Source organism: Aegilops tauschii, chromosome 2 (assembly GCF_002575655.3).
Source record: "Aegilops tauschii subsp. strangulata cultivar AL8/78 chromosome 2, Aet v6.0, whole genome shotgun sequence".
NCBI lineage: Eukaryota > Viridiplantae > Streptophyta > Magnoliopsida > Poales > Poaceae > Aegilops > Aegilops tauschii.
In genome coordinates, this window is record NC_053036.3 from 645,617,242 (window position 1) to 645,640,023 (window position 22,782).

At 46.0% G+C, this 22,782-nt stretch overlaps 3 protein-coding genes across 3 annotated transcripts; 1 reads left to right on the plus strand and 2 right to left on the minus strand.

The window, feature by feature from the left end:
- Positions 1 to 5,458: 5,458 nt before the first annotated feature.
- LOC109738131 (peroxidase P7) lies at positions 5,459 to 7,317 on the minus strand. The gene is made up of 2 exons (XM_020297231.4): positions 6,787 to 7,317; positions 5,459 to 6,410 (listed from the first exon to the last, which is right to left on the minus strand). The coding sequence occupies exons 1-2, from the start codon at positions 7,039 to 7,041 to the stop codon at positions 5,640 to 5,642; spliced, it is 1,026 nt and encodes a 341-aa protein (XP_020152820.1). The 5' UTR covers positions 7,042 to 7,317; the 3' UTR covers positions 5,459 to 5,639.
- A 4,001-nt stretch (positions 7,318 to 11,318) lies between these two features.
- Positions 11,319 to 12,763, minus strand: LOC109748240 (peroxidase 22.3). The gene is made up of 2 exons (XM_020307278.3): positions 12,449 to 12,763; positions 11,319 to 12,348 (listed from the first exon to the last, which is right to left on the minus strand). Exons 1-2 carry the CDS (start codon positions 12,701 to 12,703, stop codon positions 11,584 to 11,586), a joined length of 1,020 nt encoding a protein of 339 aa, XP_020162867.1. The 5' UTR covers positions 12,704 to 12,763; the 3' UTR covers positions 11,319 to 11,583.
- Positions 12,764 to 16,261: 3,498 nt separating this feature from the next.
- On the plus strand, positions 16,262 to 17,886 carry LOC109747578 (serpin-ZXA-like). Its single transcript, XM_020306614.2, has 2 exons — positions 16,262 to 16,660; positions 16,783 to 17,886. The coding sequence occupies exons 1-2, from the start codon at positions 16,262 to 16,264 to the stop codon at positions 17,641 to 17,643; spliced, it is 1,260 nt and encodes a 419-aa protein (XP_020162203.1). The 3' UTR covers positions 17,644 to 17,886.
- Positions 17,887 to 22,782: the final 4,896 nt, after the last annotated feature.

The following is a 22,782-nucleotide window of genomic DNA, read 5'->3' on the forward strand; positions in this document are numbered from 1 at the left end:
GCGCAAGCTATGACATAATTTGCAAAGACCTTTTGACTATGTTCATGATAATGAAGTTCATCTGATTATTGAACTCCCACTCAGATAGACATCCCTCTAGTCATCTAAGTGATACATGATCCGAGTCAAACTAGGCCGTGTCCGATCATCACGTGAGACAGACTAGTCATCATCGGTGAACATCTCCATGTTGATCGCATCTACTCTACGACTCATGTTTGACCTTTCGGTCTCTTGTGTTCCGAGGCCATGTCTGTACATGCTAGGCTCGTCAAGTCAACCTAAGTGTTTCGCATGTGTTCCGAGGCCATGTCTGTACATGCTAGGCTCGTCAACACCCGTTGTATTCGAACGTTAGAATCTATCACACCCGATCATCACGTGGTGCTTCGAAACAACGAACCTTCGCAACGGTGCACAGTTAGGGGGAACACGTCTCTTGAAATTTTAGTGAGGGATCATCTTACTTACTACCGTCGTTCTAAGCAAATAAGATGCCAAACATGATAAACATCACATACAAATCATAAAGTGACGTGATATGGCCAATATCATCCTGTGCCTTTGATCTCCATCTTCGAGGCGCGGCATGATCACCTTCGTCACCGGCATGACACCATGATCTCCATCATCATGATCTCCATCATTGTGTCTTCGTGAAGTTGTCTCGCCAACTATTACTTCTACTACTATGGCTAACGGTTAGCAATAAAGTAAAGTAATTACATGGCATTTTCATTGACACGCAGGTCATAAAATAAATTAAGACAACTCCTATGGCTCCTGCCGGTTGTCATACTCATCGACATGCAAGTCGTGATTCCTATTACAAGAACATGATCAATCTCATACATCACATATATCATTCATCACATCCTTTTGGCCATATCACATCACATAGCATACCCTGCAAAAACAAGTTAGACGTCCTCTAATTGTTGTTGCATGTTTTACGTGGCTGCTATGGGATTCTAGCAAGAACGTTTCTTACCTACGCAAAAGCCACAACGTGATATGCCAATTTCCATTTACCCTTCATAAGGACCCTTTTCATCGAATCCGATCCGACTAAAGTGGGAGAGACAGACACCCGCTAGCCACCTTATGCAACTAGTGCATGTCAGTCGGTGGAACCTGTCTCACGTAAGTGTACGTGTAAGGTCGGTCCGGGCCGCTTCATCCCACGATGCCGCCGAATCAAGATAAGACTAGTAACGGCAAGTAAATTGACAAAATCGACGCCCACAACTACTTTGTGTTCTACTCGTGCATAGAAACTACGCATAGACCTAGCTCATCATGCCACTATTGGGGAACGTAGCAGAAATTCAAAATTTTCTACGCTTCACCAAGATCAATCTATGGAGTTTACTAGCAACGAGAGGGAAGGAGTGCATCTACATACCCTTGTAGATCGCGAGCGGAAGCGTTCAAGAGAACGGGGTTGATGGAGTCGTACTCGTAGCGATTCAGATCGCGGTTGATTCCGATCTAAGCACCGAAGAACGGTGCCTTCGCGTTCAACACACGTGCAGCCCGGTGACGTCTCCCACGCCTTGATCCAGCAAGGAGAGAGGGAGAGGTTGGGGAAGACTCCATCCAGTAGCAGCACGACGGCGTGGTGGTGATGGAGGAGCGTGGCAATCCCGCAGGGCTTCGCCAAGCACCGCGGGAGAGGAGGAGGGAGAGAGGTAGGGCTGTGCCAAGAGAGAGACCATCTCGTGTGTTTGCAGCCCCAAATACCTCACGTATATATAGGGGAAGGGGAGGGGCTGCGCCCCCATCTAGGGTTCCCTCCCCAGGGGTGGCGGCAGCCCCCAAACCCATCTAGGGTGCGGCCAAGGGGAGGAGAGAGGGGGGGCGCCACTAGGGTGGGCCTTAAGGCCCATCTGGACCTAGGGTTTGCCCCCTCCCACTATCCCTGCGCCTTGGGCCTTGGTGGGGGGGCGCACCAGCCCACCTGGAGCTGGTCCCCTCCCACACTTGGCTCACGCAGCCTTCTGGGGCTGGTGGCCCCACCTGGTGGACCCCCGGGACCCTCCCGGTGGTCCCGGGACGTTACCGATAGCACCCAAAACTTTTCCGGTGACCAAAACAGGACTTCCCATATATAAATCTTTACCTCCGGACCATTCCGGAACTCCTCGTGACGTCTAGGATCTCATCCGGGACTCCGAACAACATTCGGTAACCACGTATATCTATTCCCTATAACCCTAGCGTCATCGAACCTTAAGTGTGTAGACCCTACGGGTTCGGGAAGCATGCAGACATGACCGAAACGTTCCCCGGTCAATAACCAACAGCGAGATCTGGATACCCATGTTGGCTCCCACATGTTCCACGATGATCTCATCGGATGAACCATGATGTCGGGGATTCAATCAATCACGTATTCAATTCCCTTTGTCTATCGGTATGCTACTTGCCCGAGATTCGATCGTCGGTATCCCGATACCTTGTTCAATCTCGTTACCGGCAAGTCTCTTTACTCGTTCCGTAACTCACATCATCCCGTGATCAACTCCTTGGTCACATTGTGCACATTATGATGATGTCCTACCGAGTGGGCCCAGAGATACCTCTCCGTTTACACGGAGTGACAAATCCCAGTCTCGATTCGTGCCAACCCAACAGACACTTTCGGAGATACCTGTAGTGCACCTTTATAGTCACCCAGTTACGTTGTGACGTTTGGTACACCCAAAGCATTCCTACGGTATCCGGGAGTTGCACAATCTCATGGTCTAAGGAAATGATACTTGACATTAGAAAAGCTCTTAGCAAACGAACTACACGATCTTATGCTAGGCTTAGGATTGGGTCTTGTCCATCACATCATTCTCCTAATGATGTGATCCTGTTATCAACGACATCCAATGTCCATGGTCAGGAAATCGTAACCATCTATTGATCAACGAGCTAGTCAACTAGGGGCTTACTAGGGACATGGTGTTGTCTATGTATCCACACATGTATCTGAGTTTCCTATCAATACAATTCTAGCATGGATAATAAACGATTATCATGAACAAGGAAATATAATAATAACCAATTTATTATTGCCTCTAGGGCATATTTCCAACAAGATCTCTAACAACGATGATGCGAAGATTACATGATTGGTACATGAAAACCTGCAGAGAGTCTGGGGGGAGGGATACTTTGATGCTGAGAGTTAAAGAGGAGCATGACCTCGTTGGAATTGAACTGTTGAATGTTCCATTTGAGGAGTTCTTCCAGTTTTTCAATCAAAAGGCCCTAGATAAATCAACGGTCACTTGCTACTGTCTGTAAGTAGTACTACTTCTGTCATTAAGTCTCTCTATACAGGTCAGCTCTTTCATTGCATGTATTTATAATTATCCTCACTATATTATGCAGATTGAAGATCGCCGGATTGAAGAAAAGACAAATCGGTGATATTGGATTCATTAACACAAATCTCATAGATGCAACTCAGGTTAAATATCATGCCGAAAATACCGAGGCCAACTTGCTATGATCGTTGGTAATAAATGAAAACAAAGATATAATACTCTTTCCTTATAACTTCAAGTGAGTGTTACTGTCTTGTGCATATTCGGTTTCCCTTATTACTCCAGGTTATAGTAATGTAATTGATGACTTATGCATGCGTGCGCAGCTTCCACTATATTCTCCTAGAGATTAAGCTTGAGCAGGGAGTAGTAACCGTCTTAGACTCGAGACGAAAAGATCCCCAGGACTATGCGGACATGACTCAAATGCTCGAGAAGTAAGTTAGATCGATCATTATCCACCATATCAGCAACTTTGTTCATTTCCTGATATCAAGTAATTGTTTTCTTTGTCTGGCAGGGTTTGGAGAAAATTCACCAAAAAAGCTCCGGGACTGCCGAAGAAGCTGCAATTTAGACACCCGAAAGTAAGTACTATAGTAGCATGTTCCGCGCATCTCCTAGTGATTCAAGTGCTAGTTTCATCAATACCATTTAGCATGCTTGCTTATCAGTTTGATTGACTTCTATTTCTTGTAAAGTGGTTGTGGCAGGAACAAGGGAATGATTTCTGTGGATACTACATTTGCGAGTCCATCCGCCACACGACCTGTGAGCGGGGCTACTCTGACGAACAATATGAAGTACGTAAGCAATAATATTCACAATTTTATTTTATTACCATCATTTGTGTTGAGTTTCATTTATTCATATATATATATATATATATATATATATATATATATATATATATATATATATATATATTGACCCCCTTCTTCAAATTAGATCTTTCGGATGCGGGATGAACTCCTAGCACCAGATCGTATGCGAGCAATTCAAGAGGAATTGGCGGCATTCTTCCTTGACCACGTGATCGCTGAAGACGGAGAATACCATGTGGACCTTGACTTCGTATATAATTAGGAGATTATATTGTAAGAGATAATTATTGTATATATGTAGCCAGTAGTGTCGGATAGATATACGAGAACTTGTTGTTCGACCAATCTCTCGGAGAAGGAGAGGTGGTCGATATCACTTCTCTCTGTATGCATATGTTCATGACGATCTTCTGTTTCCTTCATTTTCTTACTAGCTAGCGTGTCTAGTCCTCTCTATACGTATATAGTACGTAGCGTCGACCAAGCACGGAGATAAGAGAGGACACTTCTCTCTATTAATTAGCTAGCTAACACAATATATGAAACACCTAAATTAACCCCCCAAAACCCCCAACCCCCCCCCCCCCCGCCCCTTAAAAAAACAAAAACCCCAGCCCCTGAAATGCTGACGCGTGGATGCCTATTGGTCCCGGTTAGTGCCACCAACCGGGACCAAAGGCCCTCCTACCTGGGCTCGCCGCACCGGCCACGTGGAGGCCCATCTGTCCCGGTTCGTGTAAGAACCGGGACTAAAGGGCTAGGGCATTAGTAACGACCCTTTAGTCCCGGTTCAAAAACCGGGACAAAAGGCCCTTACCAACCGGGATAGATGACCCTTTTTCTACTAGCGTAGGTCCCATCCCTAGCGGCCGCGGGGGAAGGAAGTGCTTTCCCATCTCCGGTGGTTGCGGTGGCAAGCATGCGGCTTGAAGGCCAGGAGGCAGTGTGGCGGCGGGGAGGTTTGCCTAGTGATGTCGGGGAGACGGTGGTGTGCGGCCCGCCTCGCCGGCATATATGGTACTCTGGACCATTATTCCTGAATCTTGGTGCAGCATGTATTGAGGCCGATGCAGCATTAGCAGTGTTGCTCCGGATACACAATCGGTGGACAACGACTTCAGACAAAGGGCATGGATGTGCACTGGCGGCAGTGGATTTTTGGCTGGATTGGAAATCTCTGTTGAGCTGGAAATTACATTTTTAGGGTGTATATCCGAACATATATATATTTTCCAATGCGGCTAGGAATAGCTTGGTTGCACTATCTTCTGATAAAGGAACAACAGAATCATCGACAGCTTGACAACCAAACCGAAAAGATCCAAACATATTGCGTAGTTTTTATTACCATTATTTCGCAAACCGAAGTATAGTCCATAGGAAAACATAGATTTATTGAAATGGAGATATAAAAGCCAGACAAGAATTCTAGCTAAGCTAGCTCGCTCTTATTTCATGCACGCATGGAAGGCCGTTAACGACATATGATGGGATCTCAAGCTGATGCCGCGAGATCAGCAGTAGGCCCCTTCGGGCCATGCAAGTTGGCCCAGAAGCAGCTGTACTTGCGGATCTCACCATTGTTTCCGAACTCACTCGGCAAATGTGCCATCTTCCTCATGGAGGTGCCGAACTGGGAAAAGAACCACCCTTGGTCCTGCGCAAAGCCGTCGACCAGCCAGCTGGTGCTGGCGTCATGTGTGAGGGCCATGTCGGAGTTGAGCACCCCCTTCCCCTCCTTCAGGTTGTTGTAGTACACGTTGTCGAACTTCTCAGGGGTGGTCACGTCCAGGTCCTGCAGATGGTTAGGGTTTCTGGCGCAGGTGCCTTGGAGCCAACGAACAAAGTCGGCGTTCTCTCCAAAGCGGTTCTTGAAGCTGCCGCAGCTTGACCTCCCGATCGTGTGCGCACCGGAGAGGGCCACGACGTCGGTGATGTCGAAACCGCGACTCTGGAAGGATTCGATGAGCTGGGTGGCGTTGAAGTCGGGGCCCGGCAGCTGCTCTACGTTCTCTCTGGGAGCGGGCGCGCGGCTATCCAGTAGACCGAGCGGCACCTCATAGCCTGGCACCTCGAAGTGCATCACGGCCTCGCGGGTGGCGAGGTTCATGATGTCCGTGCAGGAGACAGTGGGCCCGCAGGCGTCTTGAACCTTAATGCGAATGCTCTCAATGAGATACACTGCGTTCCTTCTGATTCCATTGTTCTGAGGCATGTTCAGCTCGCTCCAGAACTTGTCAAACAGTAGAAGCGACGCATCACAGCCCTGCATGCATAGTGTTTGTGGTTACATATCCATAAATCCGTGGATCCGTCCATCAAAGTTGACAGAGATTTTATTATGTCTAAATACACTCTCTAAATGTGCAACAAAAATACACTCTGAAAAGTGAAACTTGTACTTTTCACCAGACTCAACTGTTTAGCAAAATCGTATGTCTGGACATAATCAGCATCCTCCTGAAATCAACCTTTTATTTACCTTAGCGACAAAAAGGCCCCCAATTCAATCGCTTGAAACTGATAATACAACCAGCATCCTGTCCAGCTTAACCGCACAACACTCTCCAAGCTACGGCGCACTTAACATCTCTCAAGGCCAACAAGGTAACAAGTAATAAAAGGTAGCTAGGGTTGCGTACCTGTGGGAAGCAGTCATGGAACATGACGCGGAGGAGGCCGGCGACAACACCGATATCCTCCTTGATTGCTTCCTCCACGGCGTCGTGCACCATCTGCCGCAGGTTTGGACATGACTCGTCGTGGAAGTCATAGGAAAGGCCGTCGGCGTTGGGCATAGAGATCAACGATGGCGCCGCCGTGGACAAGGCCGCCCGGGACAGCACTGCGGCAACCAGGCCTACCATGGCCAACATTGCTGCCCTGCTGGGCTTCATTGATCCTATTCCTATCCTACCTTACCGAGGTTGAGCTAGCTATCTTGCTCTACTGCCTGTGTAGTGTGACTGTGAGTGGGAGCGTGCCTTCCTCACGTCCAAGAGTCGTTTATTTATAGCACAAGCACATAGCTTATGCCGATCAAGGCTAGCTGGTGAACACAATGGATCATCACTTATATCAATAAAAACATGGTGATAGGGGCGAAAAGACTCACGTAGCCCCGAGTTCCAGATTACAATAGCTATCGCGAAATGTATTTGTGAGTTTGTGATCATGTATGCATAAGCTAATCTTGAAGAAAAGGAAAAAAAAATTGCTGCCAGTTTTCTACTCTCGCATGATTCCACATGCATTCAGAATTGTTAACACATTGGTCGATAATGGATCGCATCGTCGTGGCAAGCTATGCGCGCGCGGCGTGCACGGATCGATCGACGATGCGCCCTCACATGCCCCTTGATGACCAACTAATTCTAGTATTCCGTAAGCCCACGAGGCCTCTGTCGACAATCGGTGTACACCCAGCTAAGGTACCCCTTACCCCTAAAAAAAAGGCTAAGGTACCACTTATATTGGATCTAAGCTCAGATATTTTTCTAAGCACAGATATTTGCACATACGATATTTTATTTTAAGGTGTAAGGGCAACTTCAACGCCGTGCAACAATTTTCTGCACATATTCTTGTGCAGGCGGCTGCCTTATGCTGGGTAATGTGGCTAACCAGAAATGGTTTGGTTTTAGAAATAAATGTGTTTTTTTCTCCTGTGCAGGTTATTCATGCATGTACGCGATGGCTCCGTACTTGGTCTATCTTGCAGAAGTCGGAGGACAGAGACATTTTTATGATGGCGTCTACACGGCTGGAGCGTACGACCAGGGAGGTTTTCTCCCTCCAAGGATGGTGGTGTAATCTCCGTATAGGATCTTCCCCACCCTAGGCTGGATTGATTTAATTTTGCTGCAAAACTATTTTTACTTTTTGGTCGTATGGATTGTTGGCTGTGTGCATCACGTTATGCAGAGGCCAGGCATTCTTTAGATGCGGTTGTATCACCTTGATAAATCAATTCAACGAAATGTCCTTTATCGAAAGAAAACACCGTGCATCAAACCGGACATAGACATCTGGACAGCACGGTAAGAATAGGTTGCGTTGTCCAGCGTCGTGCATCAAACGTCGGTGGATCGGTCAGCGTGTTCAAATTCTCGCGAGCCAGAATCAAACCTGGGAAGGTTTCCGGGCGTCCGGATAGCCGCCACGTAGGCGTCCGACACCCCAGGTCCAGCCAAAACCGAGTAGGAGCCCGCACATTTGGACATTTCCACCACTTTTCCGCGCGAAAGCGTGCCCTTTTCTCCCGCTTCGCTGTCAGCCGTTGCGATGGAGCCAATCGAGACGGTCGTCATCAAGCCGAAGCCGGAGGAACCATTGGTGGTAGCCGCCCGCCAGTGGACATGGTGACATGCAACGCCCGCCACCACAAACAAAAGAAGAGGGAGGACACTTGGGCGGGGGGTGGTCACCCAATACCTCCTCCGCAAAAGCGTGTGAACCGGCAGTCCCCGGTCATGCAATCGCCAACTCCCGGGCCGGCGCAGCTGCGCTACCCTACAACTCGGCCCGCAGCAGCAGTCTGCATCCACCATCACCACCGGCCAGCAAGTGTCGTTCAACGCCAATCTTAACGGGGACTACACCTTCGTGGAGCCTCAGTTGTACTCACGGGCCCACACCCTTTGGTACCCGATCTCTATTTCTTGGAATGTCTCAGACAATCGCGGTGGTGGATGTGGAGGAGGCATTGATGAACATCCATGACTGCGGTGTCCATGAAGACGTGCAATTAGAGGACTCTCGGCTGGACCCGGACATCCAGGGGAAGCACATCCAGTGAATGCACACCCAACAACTAGACGGTGACCAGACGTACGGTGATCCAACTGACATCTCGGCGACGGGTGTGGGCCCAAAGAAGAAGAGGTGGGGAAATTTCAACTTAAAGGAGGATGAATTATTGGTTAATGCAAGGTTTTCCACAAGCATTGATCCGATTCATGGCACAAAGCAAAGGGGTGGAACCTTTTGGACAAGTGTACATGCTTGGCTCAGTGAGTAAAAGCACTATGATCCCTACTGCAAGTAAGTGATCCGTGAGAGAAACTTGAAGTCACTCACTAATTGATGGTACACCATTCAAGTGGCCACGGGCAAGTATTGCAGCTTTTACAAACAATTGCAAATTCGGTGGCTAAGTGGCGCGGAACTCCAAGAGATTGTGAGTTTTTCTTGCTCTATGTGTGTTCGTAATTTTCTGGATATGCTCTGTTTGTTGATCATTTTGCCGGATATGCTATATGTGTTGTTCATTTGGCCAGATATGCTCTATGTGTTGGTCATTTGGCTGGATATGCAACTTGTGTTGGTCATTTGGCTAGATATGCTCAATGTGTTGGTCATTTGGCTGGATATGCATCTTTCTAAACATGTCTATTCATTCTAGGTCGTTCGTGCTTGCATATTGTTCCTTAGGACGGAGAAGAAGCACTCCTCTTCATGCATTGTTGGTTGAACTTGAATGTGCGCCCTAAGTGGCTCAACGTCACTGCCAATTCATTCAAAGCCGTTGCCATGGACAATGTAGATGAAGATGGTGAGCCAATAAAAGAATACCTTGCTCTCGTCAAAAGGATGGCTAGGAGCGGGGGAGGAAGTGGGAGGAGGAGATGGAGAAGCGAGAAGGTGCGACGGCCAAGATGATGGAGAGGTTCGAGGATATCATGACGAAGAAGGAGGAGGTATGCGTCAAATGCAATGAAACGAAAGAGGAAGAGAAGACCGAGGGGTTTGAATACTACAGCTAGGCGCAAGCCAAGAAGATGATTAAGTTTTTACCAACATAGGTATGTTGTGCATAGTTTTTTTTTCGCTCATTTTGCCTTGGCAATTTAGCCCTTCTTTTTTCCAATACCACGATTTTTTCCTCAATTTATCCATGCAAAACAAAAATTCCCATCATAGTGGGCAGTCATCTTTTGGCGTCATACATACGCTTTCCCATTATACAAATACATTCTTGTACATATTTTTCCACTACAAACAGTTACCATGCTAACACCATCGGATTGAGGGATAGGATCATTTTGGCATAATCTACATAGGGTTGTAATTTCATTTTGCATGCACTATTCCAATCTTGCCATTTGCCTTGCAATTTGGTTCAAATTTTTGTTTTTTACATACACGGCAAAACACCATGGCAACTATAGCTAAAACACCATGGAAAATTTTAATTTGCATATGCCATGGTTCTTATACAAAGCATGAGAATTATAGAAAAACACCATGGCAAATTTTAATTTTCATATGCCATGACAATTTTCTTCTTCTTTTTTGTGTTTTTTACATACATGCCAAATTTCTCACACAAAACATGGCAAATTTTGATATTAATTTTCCTAGGTAATTTTGTTTATAATTTGTGTTCGTATTGTTTACTCTATCTTTCCGTGGCAATTTCCATACAAAGCATGCCAATTTTATTTAAAACACCATCACAAATTTTAATATACATCTGCCATGGAAATTTTGTACATAATTTGTGTTATCTTACATAAACGGCAAATCTCTCATGCAACATGGAAATTTAAATTAAAATAGCATGGAAATTTTTAATTTGAATCTGCCAGGGCAATTTTTTGTTCATATTTTTTTCTATATTGTTCATTCTTATTTTTCAGTGGTAATTTTTGCCATGTCAATTTCTGAACATAAATATTTGCCATGGCAATTCTATAATATTGCCATGTGGGTGTTATCAGAGATGTTGCTAGAATATTCTTGCCATGCTTTTTCTTTTACAAATTAGAATGTTAAAAAAATTGCCATTGTGGGCAAACCGTAAAATAGTTCAATCAACTCGAATGGCAAATTTTCTGGAAATTTTCATTTGCATTATCAAAATAGTTCGGCCAGCTTCATTTAGGTGGCATTTTTTACATTTATTTTGCAAATTCACCTTCCGAGCCATGGCAAATTGCCTTTGCTGGAAAATGCTACGTTAGGTCAGTACGCTGCCTTTCTCAACGCCGCCATGATGCTACCTTAGCTTGTGATGTGCACTGTCGGTAGCTTGTGAATGGGGGTGTGGCTTCCTCACGTCCAAGATGCTGCCATTTTATAACAGAGGCAGCTGGCTCTAGTTAACCAGAGTTGGAGGCAATTAACCGGAGTTGTTGAAGTAATTAAAGTTCGTGGGCCCAGGGAGCAAAGATATCGGTAATGGATCGAGCACGCTGACAGTAATTAACTTTCCATGACACAAAGGATAATGAAAGCTAAAGTAAGGAAATTAAGATAGTTTGTGAACTGAAACGATACAGGGGGCCTGCCTAGTGGCTCTATGCTACGTGGCCATACGCTACTTGCAATCAAGCAAAACATAAGCTATGTAGCAAGCTCTTATTACATGCATGGCATGACATGCCGTTGATCATACATGCAGTCGACGGCGCTAACGGTATGATCAATCTGATCTGTCAAGCAAAGGCCGCAAAAATCTCAGCGGCGAGGACGACAGACTCTCCATTCCCATTGCGCCTGAAGCAGTTGTTGCGGATCTCGCCGATGTTTCCTCCTGGCAAATGCGCCAGCTTCCTCATGGAGGTGCTGAACTGGCTAAAGAACCACCCCTGGTTCCCGGCGAAGTTGTTGACCCAGTTCCTGGTCTCACCGTCGTGGGTGAGCGCCATGTCGGAGTTGAGCACTCCCCTCCCCACCTGAAGATTGTTGTAGTACCTATTGTCGAACGTGTTGGGGGTGGTCACGTCGAGGTCCTGCAAGTGGCCAGGGTTTCTGGCGCAAACTTGCTGGAGCACGCGGACGAAGTCGGCGTTCTCCCCGGCGCGGTTCCTGAAGCTGCCGCAGCTGGCCTTGCCGACGGTGTGCGCACCAGAGAGCGCCACGAGGTCCATCTTGTCAAACCCGCGATCGGCGAAGGTTCTCACGAGCCGCTCGACGTTGAAGTCGGGTCCGGGCAGGATCCCGACTTGTTGGGCCGTAGCAGGCGCGAGGCTGTCTCGGCGGCCAAGCGGCACGTCATAACCCGGCAGCCTGGACTGCATGACGGCCTCCTTGGTGGCGAGGCTGGTGATGTCGGCGCATGACACGGTGGGCCCACATGCGCGGTGCACGGTTGCGCGGATGCCCTCGATGAGGTCGAGCACGCTCCTCCGAAGCCCACCGTTCTGAGGCATGTTCTGCTCACTGTTGCCTCCCGTCAGCAGGATCGATGCGTCACAACCCTACACCCCCACGATGCACGCGATAAGTTCAGCCAGTACTAATGATGATAATGATACTTTTGAAATGAAGTGCATTAATAGTATTGGTAAATGTACGCACCTGAGGGAAGCAGTCATGGAAGAAGAGGCGGAGGAGGCCGGGGACGACGCCGGCATCCCTTGCCATCGCTCCCTGCACGGCGTCGCGCACCATGTTCTGTAGGTTGCTGCAGGACAAGGCGTGGAAGTCGTAAGACAGGCCGTCGGGAAGGGGCACGTCGGTGGTCATGGAGATCAACGACGGCTGTGAAAGGGCTGAAGTGGCAGCGAGGCCCATCATGGTCAGCACCATCGCTGCCCTGCTCAACACCGCCATGATGCTACCTTAGTTAGCTTGTGCTGTGCACTGTGAGTAGTAGCTTGTGAGTTTGTGAGTGGGAGTGTGGCATCCTCACGTCCAAGATGCTGCCATTTTATAACAGGAGTAGCCGGGTCTACTTAACCAGAGTTGAGATACTTAACCGGAGTTAGGTGGAATAATAGATTGAGCATGCGCGCGCAGTAACTGGGAAGCTACGGCATGTAAGTACCCGTGCATCACGTGCATGGTTGCATGTACGTACTCTCCAACTTTGCAGGTAGCCAGTACAGATGATTTTTTAAAAACTGGCCAGTACAGATGATGATTATATGTATCACTAGATCGGGCACCGACGGTACCTGGCTAGCTGCATCGATCCTGCTAGTTAAGTTAAGTTAAGCAAACAACTCCGAGACGATTACACGTGCTCACTCTGGTCATGGCGCCTTGACCAAACAAGCTACAAAACCATCTGCATTCGATAAGAGAGAAAAACAGCACGCATGCGGCATGAGATGTGTCATCACGGACATGGACAAAAATGGGCTTGGTGAAATGCCGACATGGGCTCAGAAGATCAACGGATTTCGTAGTTCGACCTGAGAGTAATAAGGGCACCACTGGATAAGAACGTATCGGTTACTAAAAAAAAGGATGAGAACGTATCCGTTGAAATGGGGCAATCAGTGCACCCATTGCTCCCCTTGATTTTGGACCGCTGGATAGAAAATTGAGGGATACGATTTGCCTGGAAGATGAGTTGCTGTCGCATTTGCCAAAAAAAGAGGTATTTCTTCACAATAAACCCATAGACCATACAATTAATCTGGAACATTTGCAGTAAGACCTCGTGTTTCATCAAAATCAACCCACTGCAATGCAACAAAAGAGGTGCACTTGATCTACTACTAACTCCAGGATTATGTATCAAGTTCTTTGATCTAAGCACATGATTTGTCCAAGTTCGAGACCCTGGGAGGTTGTAATATAATCCAGTCTCTAGTGTTGCAGGTAGGCAGTACTCCCTCCGTTTTTATTTAGTCCGCGTATTAGCTTTGGTCAAACTCAAGCTTTGGAAACTTTGATAAAGTTTATAAATAAAAATATTAACATATACAATAACAAATCAATACCATTAGATTCACTATTGAATATACCTTCACATAATATAGATTTTTAAGAAGTTTGACTTTAGTCCTACGGTAAACACTGGGTAGCCAAGTGTGGGGAGGATAACTATTGAAAGCATATAAGTCGTAAGCCCACCCCAACATGAGTGCACAGCGATGTTGAGAGAGATAGTAACCATCATTAGTTTGATCAATCTCAATTCCCATAAAATAACTGAGAGAAAATCAATCTGACATCTTGAATTGCTCACTCAACTTTTTCTTAACAAAAGTAATTTACTTCTGATCATCTCCAGTGATCAAAATAAAATCTAATATATAGAGTAAATAAAAATGGAGGGAATACTAATTAAGACTAGGATATACAAACTAGATTGAGCACGGAAGGTGCATCGATCCAGCTAACGAAGGTACACTAAGCAAACAGTGCCAATCATGCCTGCCACCATTCCGCATGATCACTCTGCTCACGGCGTCGTTAACCAAATACCCATATGCAAAAATGGGCTTTGTGAAATGCCTAGGCGTGGGCTCAAAATATGCACCGGTTCCGTAATTTGGTAGTAGAGAGTACAATAATGATACATTTGGGGAGCTGCCTAAAGTCGGTCTTAAGAGCATTGAGACATTTGAATGCATGGGCCAGCCCATTGCAAGGTCCATTAATCATAGCTTTTGTGAAGGCAAGGTCAATTAGCCCATTAGCAAAGTCCATTAACACATACATACATACATTAATATAAACAAATGGAAAATACTCGCATACCCCCCTTTTTTAACACATTACAATTGAAGTCGCTCGAATACAGGGACATACACTCATCCCTACGAACACACGCACGCACACCCTACCCCTATGAGCACCTCCGAGAGGCTGACGAAGTCACCACAGACGCCTTCATTATCGACGGGAACGTCTCCTCCCACTGAATGCACATCACCGTAAGGCCTAAAATAAATTCAAGGAAATGTGAGCACCAATGTCAAGTATAGGACTTGAACTCTGATGGGCTGGGAATACCACTATCCTCCTAACCATTCAACCACAGGAGGTTCACCTCACATACCCCTATTGAAATGTTGATGTACATATAGAAAAAGTTCAACTCATTTTTTTGCAACATTCTTGTAAACAAAATATACCCATGTATTAAAAAATCTATATTCGAAGTTCATAGATTTATAAGAAATGTTCAGACATGTATATATATATATATATATATATCGGAAAGATATTCAATATTTATGAAAGAGAGTTCATGTGTTTATAAATAAATAAAACATGAATGGAAATAGAAATAGTTGAAAAGGGAAGAAAACGGAGAAAATAAGAAAATAAGAAGCTTTCACAATGCTCATAGCTAACGTATTAGTAGTAGTGACAACAAGGAAGACTAGTGCTAGCTCGAAAGTCGATAAAAAAATATAGCATGTGTGTTTCCTTGTTTCTTCTGTTTCCAGAGAGCTAAAAAATATTGATTTTATTAACTCATAATGAATTTTCAAGAAGATGCAAAGCATAATGAGTATACAACCGACATCTGTATGACTAGGATGCCCACAACCAACACAAACAATGTTGCATAGTAAAAAAGACATACTGACAAGAGTAAAATTGTATGATACAAAAACTATGCCTATGCTGGGGATGGTCGAGGTCCTACCCATAGACTATGCCGCCAGCCCGCCACCATTTTGGTTAAAACCCTCCTTAGATACAAGCTCCAACTGCACACCATGTTCGAAGCTAATGTGTACATCAGTAGATAACTTGTAAGGGAGATGAACTAGTACCATTAAAAATAATAACATTTCTACATGGCCATAGCGACCATACCCCGCTCGGAGAAGGATTATCCTGGTCACCCGCACCCCTTCTACTCGCAAATAAATACCAAGAGTCTTGCCTTGTTCATTTCGCCGTTTCACAGCCGCTCACGCCGGCCCCTTCTCCCTCTAGCCCGTTTCGTATGTCGGTCGAGCTCCTTTCCCCCGACCAGCTCGTCGCCGGTAAGCCCCCCGAGCACCCCTGGCTCCGTCAGTTTCAACACCGTCCCTCCACGCGTCGTTTTGACATGGTCATATTACATATTGTCCAGGAACAAAATTAGACCCAATAAAAGGGAATAACACAGGATATGCACACAAAAATATGAAAACAATACCCAGAACATAAAATATGTTAGAAATCAACAAGCATTGTATGAATGTCGGAGAGTACTTCATACCTTGATCATATGAGAACATTGCTTGGCGGGGAGGGGGGGGGGTCCCTGCAATGGTCCACATCATTCCTAGAGCGAGATGCAACTACGACTAGGTGGACTAGAGGCCACAAGGCCCGAACCCAACGGAGATGACCGGGCGGATATAGTGGGGTGGGGGGTGGGGGGCTCGCTCGCTCAAGCGCCATCGTGCACAATGGTGAGCGCAACTATCGATCATGGCCGACGCAGTCCGTGACGGGCAGACGGCCCTGGCGCTCCGGCTCGCCAAGCACCTCGCGGAGGACGGCTTCGCCGGCAAGAGCAAGAACATGGCGTTCGCGCCTCTGTCAATCCACGCGGCGCTTGCGCTCGTTACCGCGGGGGCGCGCGGTGCCACGGAGGCCCAGCTGCTCAGCTTCCACGGCGCGCCGTCGGCGGCTGATCTGGCCGCCTTCGGGCGGCGCGTGGCGGATACCGTCCTCGCCGACCAGATGGAGGACGAGAGCGCCCCCCGCGTGCTCTTCGGCGGCGGTGTCTGGGTCGACGCTTCCTGCGGCGGGCTCAAGAAAGCCTTCCGGGACGTAGCCACCAAGTCCTACAAATCGCAGGCTCGCACCGTCAACTTTGCCGATGATGTAAATCCTATCCTTACCATTTTGTTTCGTTCGTCAATTCTATCTTGTGTGGAATTTCTGCATACCCTTAGATCCATTATAGTATTATATACAATTTCATTTGCCAATATATATATCTGCAGCCGGAGGAAGCAGTGGAGATCATCAACGACTGGGTGAAAAAGGCCACGAACAACCTCATCAACTCCCTCTTTTTTCCGAGCGACATCAACGCTGACACCGCCCTCGTGGTCGCCACCGCGGTCTACTTCAAAGGCCTATGGCGCAATCCGTTCCACCGGGCCAACACGTCGCCTCGCCAGTTTCACCTTCTCGACGGCAGCTGCGTCAAGGCAAAGTTCATGAGCAAGTCTTCTCAATCCCAGTTTATCTCTTGCTTGGATGGTTTCAAGGTTCTCAAGCTTCCCTATCTGGGCCCATGGAAAACCAAGGCAGATGCCGCCCACGCAGCTCCTCTCAAGAGTCGCGGCGGTCCAGGCGCCGCTGCAGCTGTCGACGCTGATGACACTCAGTTCAGCATGCTTTTCTTCCTCCCCGATGAACAACTCGGCATCGCGAACATGGTGGACATGATCACTGCTGCGCCAAGCTACCTGCAGAGCATCCTACCCAAGACGATGGTGGAGAATGTCCAGGTTACGCTGCCCAAGTTTGAGATCTCCTTTGACTGGGACCTTGGAAAGGACCTCCAACGGCTGGGGCTCTCGCTGCCGTTCTCTCGCGACGTGGGTGACTTGCGAGGCATGTTCCAGAAGCCTGACATGCGGAGGCCCATGTTCGTGACTAAGGCCATGCAGAAGGTGATCATCAAGGTGGACGAGGCAGGGACCGAGGCCGCTTCGATCATGCGCGGGTTTTGTGGTGGTGGTCTGCCGCCGGACATGGTTCCGTTTGTTGCCGACCACCCGTTCAGTTTCCTCATCATGGAGGAGCGGTCTGGAGTGATCGTTTTCGCCGGCCATGTCCTTGACCCTACCAAGTAATCGGCGTTAGCATCAAGATTTCAGAAACTACCAGCTGCATGGGAGCTTGGCATGATGGAAATATTTTGCTCCTTTCAATGCTACCCTATAGTGTATCGAATTTATTTCAGTATTACTACTGAGTACTGCAGCATTGAACTCTACTATGTAGTAATCCCGGAACATGTTTCAGTATCGTTTCTCTTATTATTACTAGTATGTTTTCTTATCTTGGTTATTTTTGGAGAAAAAAAGCATCAAATAGCTGAGTGCATTACAATTTGAGAAAATAGGAGACACTACAGTGAGTTAATCTTTGAAATGAAGTAAAAGAAAAAAGGTCCATAGATAATTACTATCAGTCATCTCCTTAAATTTACTTCATTTCCTCATGATAATCCCCTTTACTTTCTTTACGTTAAGAATGTAGTGACGTAGATCCAAATGTAATGCACTAGTATATCGTAGTAGAAAAATATCTTGAAACCCTATGGAGCAAGGCACTCGTTTTGGTTTCCCTAATAATTCAGCTGCATGCTATTGCTCTTGACTATATTGGTTCGTCATTTTTCTGCAACTTTGTACATATTTATTTATTTCCGTGAACAACTTAAAAGTTGTATTTTCTAGTTCGTTACATGTGCAAATGTTTGTCGTTATGCTGGTTTCTGTAGTTAGAAATCGATGGGGTTGCAATTGCTTTAAGAAAATCTTAATATTGATCTCCGAAACAATTTAAACTAGATAGGCACAATAGTTCTGGTAGAAAAATATTGTGCTTGTGGCGCTGCAAGAGGCCGTTCCTTCTGTATTTTTTGGGGTATGTTCTTGAGGTTTGCCGCGATAGAAGTGGGAACAAAGATTGAGAAGGAAGATATGTAGAAGCTGCTGTGGCGTGCTATTTGCAGGTGGCCACCTTGGTTGTGGAAGCACAGAGCTGGAGCTTGCTGATCAGGTCGAGCTCATCAGCAGTGCAAGAATCCAATTGACGTATGCTTGTAATGCATTGCAAGCTTGACATTAGGACATAAGAGAGATGATTATGTGATCAATATGCATGAGCAGATTGTCAGTTATGTTACCATTATGTCAGATCCCCATAATCCATATGCAAGGAAGTGGAATTGGGAACTTCCTTTGTCAATAATTATAATCGTTCAACATCTGCACTATGCGAAATATATCGTATATTGAAGTCTGCATGCTATCCATTGCTACTTTACTGCCCATTATTGTGAAAAAGTTTAGTCACAGTATCATAGAGCATTGCATATCGACCATAATGGCATACAAATGAGCATATGTTGCCTATTCCGCATGTCTACAGGGACGATGAGTCAACACTTATTGAGGCAAATCCCATCAAGTTTTCCCCCCTTTTGTCACCAATAATACTTCATAAATTATGGTCTAGTCCATCTAATGCACACTGTGGTCTTAGTGTTCTTTCATCTAAACTTGCCAGTGATTAGGCTGATCAAATGGAGATCCAGTGTACATCTACAAATAAATTAGGCAACCAAGATACAACATCATAATGAAATTATTTATCTCATATAAAATTATCTGTCACAAGAATTACACACATGATCATAATGATTGCAAGTGGCTCATGTATCTACATTTATACATCCTACTCTCACGTCTTATATACTACGTACAATGTGGTAGTTACCCTCACGTCTCATATACTACAATGTGGTAGTATAAATTTCCTCATAAAAATGTGGTAGTGTAGTATAAATATTACCTTACCATTCTAAGTATGTTCATGCCCATAGTACAAGGGTAGAGTATTCAAACCTGATCAGGGAGCGGTGTGGCAATGATCGACGAAGAACTGAAGTAAACTCCCATACGTCAACAAGCCGAAGATAGCTATCAGGCACATATTTCACATCGAAACACAAATACCTCAAATAGATGGTGGGAAAAGGTCCTATAAAATTCGATGAATTTTGGCGTAATATAAAGGTTGTGGCCGGAGGGTGGCACCAGCGAAATCATATGGCTCCCACGCGATAGAGGGTACAGCAAGCCCCCTGGCCATGCATACTAGCCGCTCTAGCCTTGGGTGGGTCCCAATGCAAGGTCGTGGAGACTGGAGACACGACACTGATAGGAAGAGGATGATTGAGCACACAGAGGAATTTAGAGGACAAGACGTAAGACATGATTCATCAGTGCCTAAGGTTATAGTTGTGCTTTCTCGTGTGTAAATCGGATTAATTGTGCATTAGGATAATTATCAACAGAGATGTATTATAATTATTATGCATGATTATCTCATCTGATTTTGTATGACTTGAATATGGATCAGCAGCTTGATTAAGACAAAATTACGTAGCTATAAGAGAAGTAGCTAATGCACTGCCCTGCCAGAACAAACATCAAACCCGTACTAGGTTGATAAAGGCTAGTGAGGCATATTCTTTTAAGAACAGCAAATGAAAGGCATCTTGGTCTTAGTACAAAATAACCACTTGCAAACATATGTGTACCAGGAAAGGAAAGATGAAACAGAAATAGTTGTCTAAAAAACTTACTATCTTTTCGCATCAGCAAAGAAAACATTCGAGCCAACGAAAAGGACCTGGCTATTCAAAAAAAAGCAAAGGACCTGGTTTTGGATTTACAGACCTCATAACAAAGAACGCCCAAAATGATTTTATTTATTTATTTATTTTTATATTGATAGTTACGATTCTTAAAAATATGCAGGCTTGATAAGATGTTATTATAGTTGCACCTAGAGTTCCATTTTACCCAACGATGGAATACCCGCAGCAATGTCACGCCTCATCATTGCATGCTCTGTTTCATACAGACACCAAACAGAGTGTGAACTTGGTAGCTCTGTTTCACTCAGACACCAAACAGAGTGTGAACTTGGTAGCAAGAGGAATGGATATGATGGCAGCACCGAGCACAATGCCAAATCTACGGTGCGAGATGGAGAACCTAGCCGAGTGTCCCCGAACACATCGGATAGCCTGCCAACAGTCCTGTACTACACCAAAACAGCCTCCAGATAGCACATTGGACGCGCCCCCGTGAATACACTTCCAACATCACGGTCCATGTTGACCTGATCGGTTGGACCACATGATGGTGTAAAACATCCCAACTTCCAACCACTACTCCTTAATTAGGGAAAATTGTGTCACAAATATACAACTATGGGGTAAAAATTGATTGAGTAACAATTGCTGGGGCTGGAACTAGTTGATCATTCATCTCATATTTGTATGATTCAATGAAAACACCAAGGTTTTTCTTCCTACATTGCTCTTACATGTCAAAGGCACTGTGTGTATAATAATCCAAATGAAGCGAATTTTTGTATATTCACTTGAAAAAGAAGGCAAATCTAAACAAAACAACTCAACCGACAAGTAGGACACCCCTTCCTAGGATAAGATCCAATATTCTGACCAATGGAACTTGGACAACTTGTGCACCATGTATGCACTAGGAAAACTTGTGACCAATTAATGGAATTGACGTGTAGAATCTCTTATTGTCAAATTCTACTAGCTTGAAAGGACCACCAAAAATAGCTTGGTACTGACTTGCAGTGATCACCTTTGGTGGCGGGAACGAATATGAGCTGAACCCTGAAGAAATCCTCTGGCGCCGAGGTGGGTCGATTTGGAAAATCTGTGGTTCATCGCCAGGCATGTGCGGCGGCAGCAGTGGCGACACGTATAGTTTTCCTTGGGATGATCTGATGATCCTAGTCTGGGAGAAGCTCCAGGCGGAAAAACTCCATTGCTTGTCAGCCATGGCGGCGAAGAGTACACGCGGCACATCTGTAATCATGATCATGAGCATGGGGACTCCTTCGACACTAAGGCTCAAGGAGGCGGTCACGTTCCATGGAAAGAAACGCTCGTTGCGTGCATTCCAGCGGGTCGATCCCAAGCATATGGTGACGTACGTGATTGATGGGAACTTTGCGACGTCCCCTGTGAAGGGGTGAAGGAGGCAGACATTATCGTTATTGTCTTCATCATCAGTGTGTCCCCTGCTCCGCTTCAGGAGGAGGAGGCCTTCGAGGCGGCTGAGAATGCAGTGGTCATTCAGAAGAGGAACTCGAGGGCAGACGAACACTTTGGTGCCGAGGTTGAGGAATCGTTTCCTGCCAGTGCCGTCTCTAGGTTGTCGTGGGTCGTCCTCGGGCAGCATCAACCACTGGCGCGGATGGAAGCGCGGGTTGATGATCCCGCGGCCGCGCGGGCTGACGGTGCTGGACCGCAGGTGCGTGCACACGGCTCGGAAGCGGACGTAGTCGAGCAAGTCTCTGGCCAGCAGCCAGCCGACCAGCTGAACCAGATCCGCGGGCATGGACGTTAGTGAAGACATGTCGTCGGAGGAGCCGGTGGCGGAGGCCGACGTGATGGACGCCGGAGGGCGCCTGGAGGCTGCAGTTCGCCCGGGAGGAGATCGATTGGATCTTTCTTTACCTGCCCTAGCCGTCTAGATCGAGTAGCACCGTGGGAGGAATTTCCTTTTTTCTTTGAGTAACCTGGGAGGAATTTCCTAGTACGATACAGATCGCCTTTTCTGTTTTTGACGAGAGATAGCCTAAACGACGAAGAATTCGAGATGGGCCCCTGAGATGGCTCGGCCCATTAGGATATTCGCTCGGTTGCGCTGGCCCGCTCGTGCCGTTCGCTGCTCACTGCCCAGAAAAAAACTAATAACGGCTGGTTCCGAAAAAAAACATACACGTTTTTTGGGGAAAAAAATAGTAAAAAGAGTTTTAGAAAGTCATCGACACTGACAGGTTTTCGGGGAAATTTAAAAAGTTCTCAAATTTAAAATAATCACAAAGTTAAAAAATCATGAACTTGAGAAAACATTCGCGCATGAATTTGATAAACAGTTCATGAGTTTGAAAAGATTCAAAAATTCATGAAGTTGCAAAAAGGTTCACGAATTTGATAAAAGTTTGCGAACTTGTCAAACATTCACGAATTTGTACAAAGTTAAGCATTCTTAGAAAAAGTCGCAAAAGGGATAAAAATAAAAAAATAAAAATAAAAAAGAAACAAAAAACCAGAAAAGAAATCATCAGGAAGCTTCTGAAAGCATCACAAACCCAGCCGGAAGCTTATAGAAGCTTCACAAAAAAGCCGGTCGAGGAACCTAAACCGG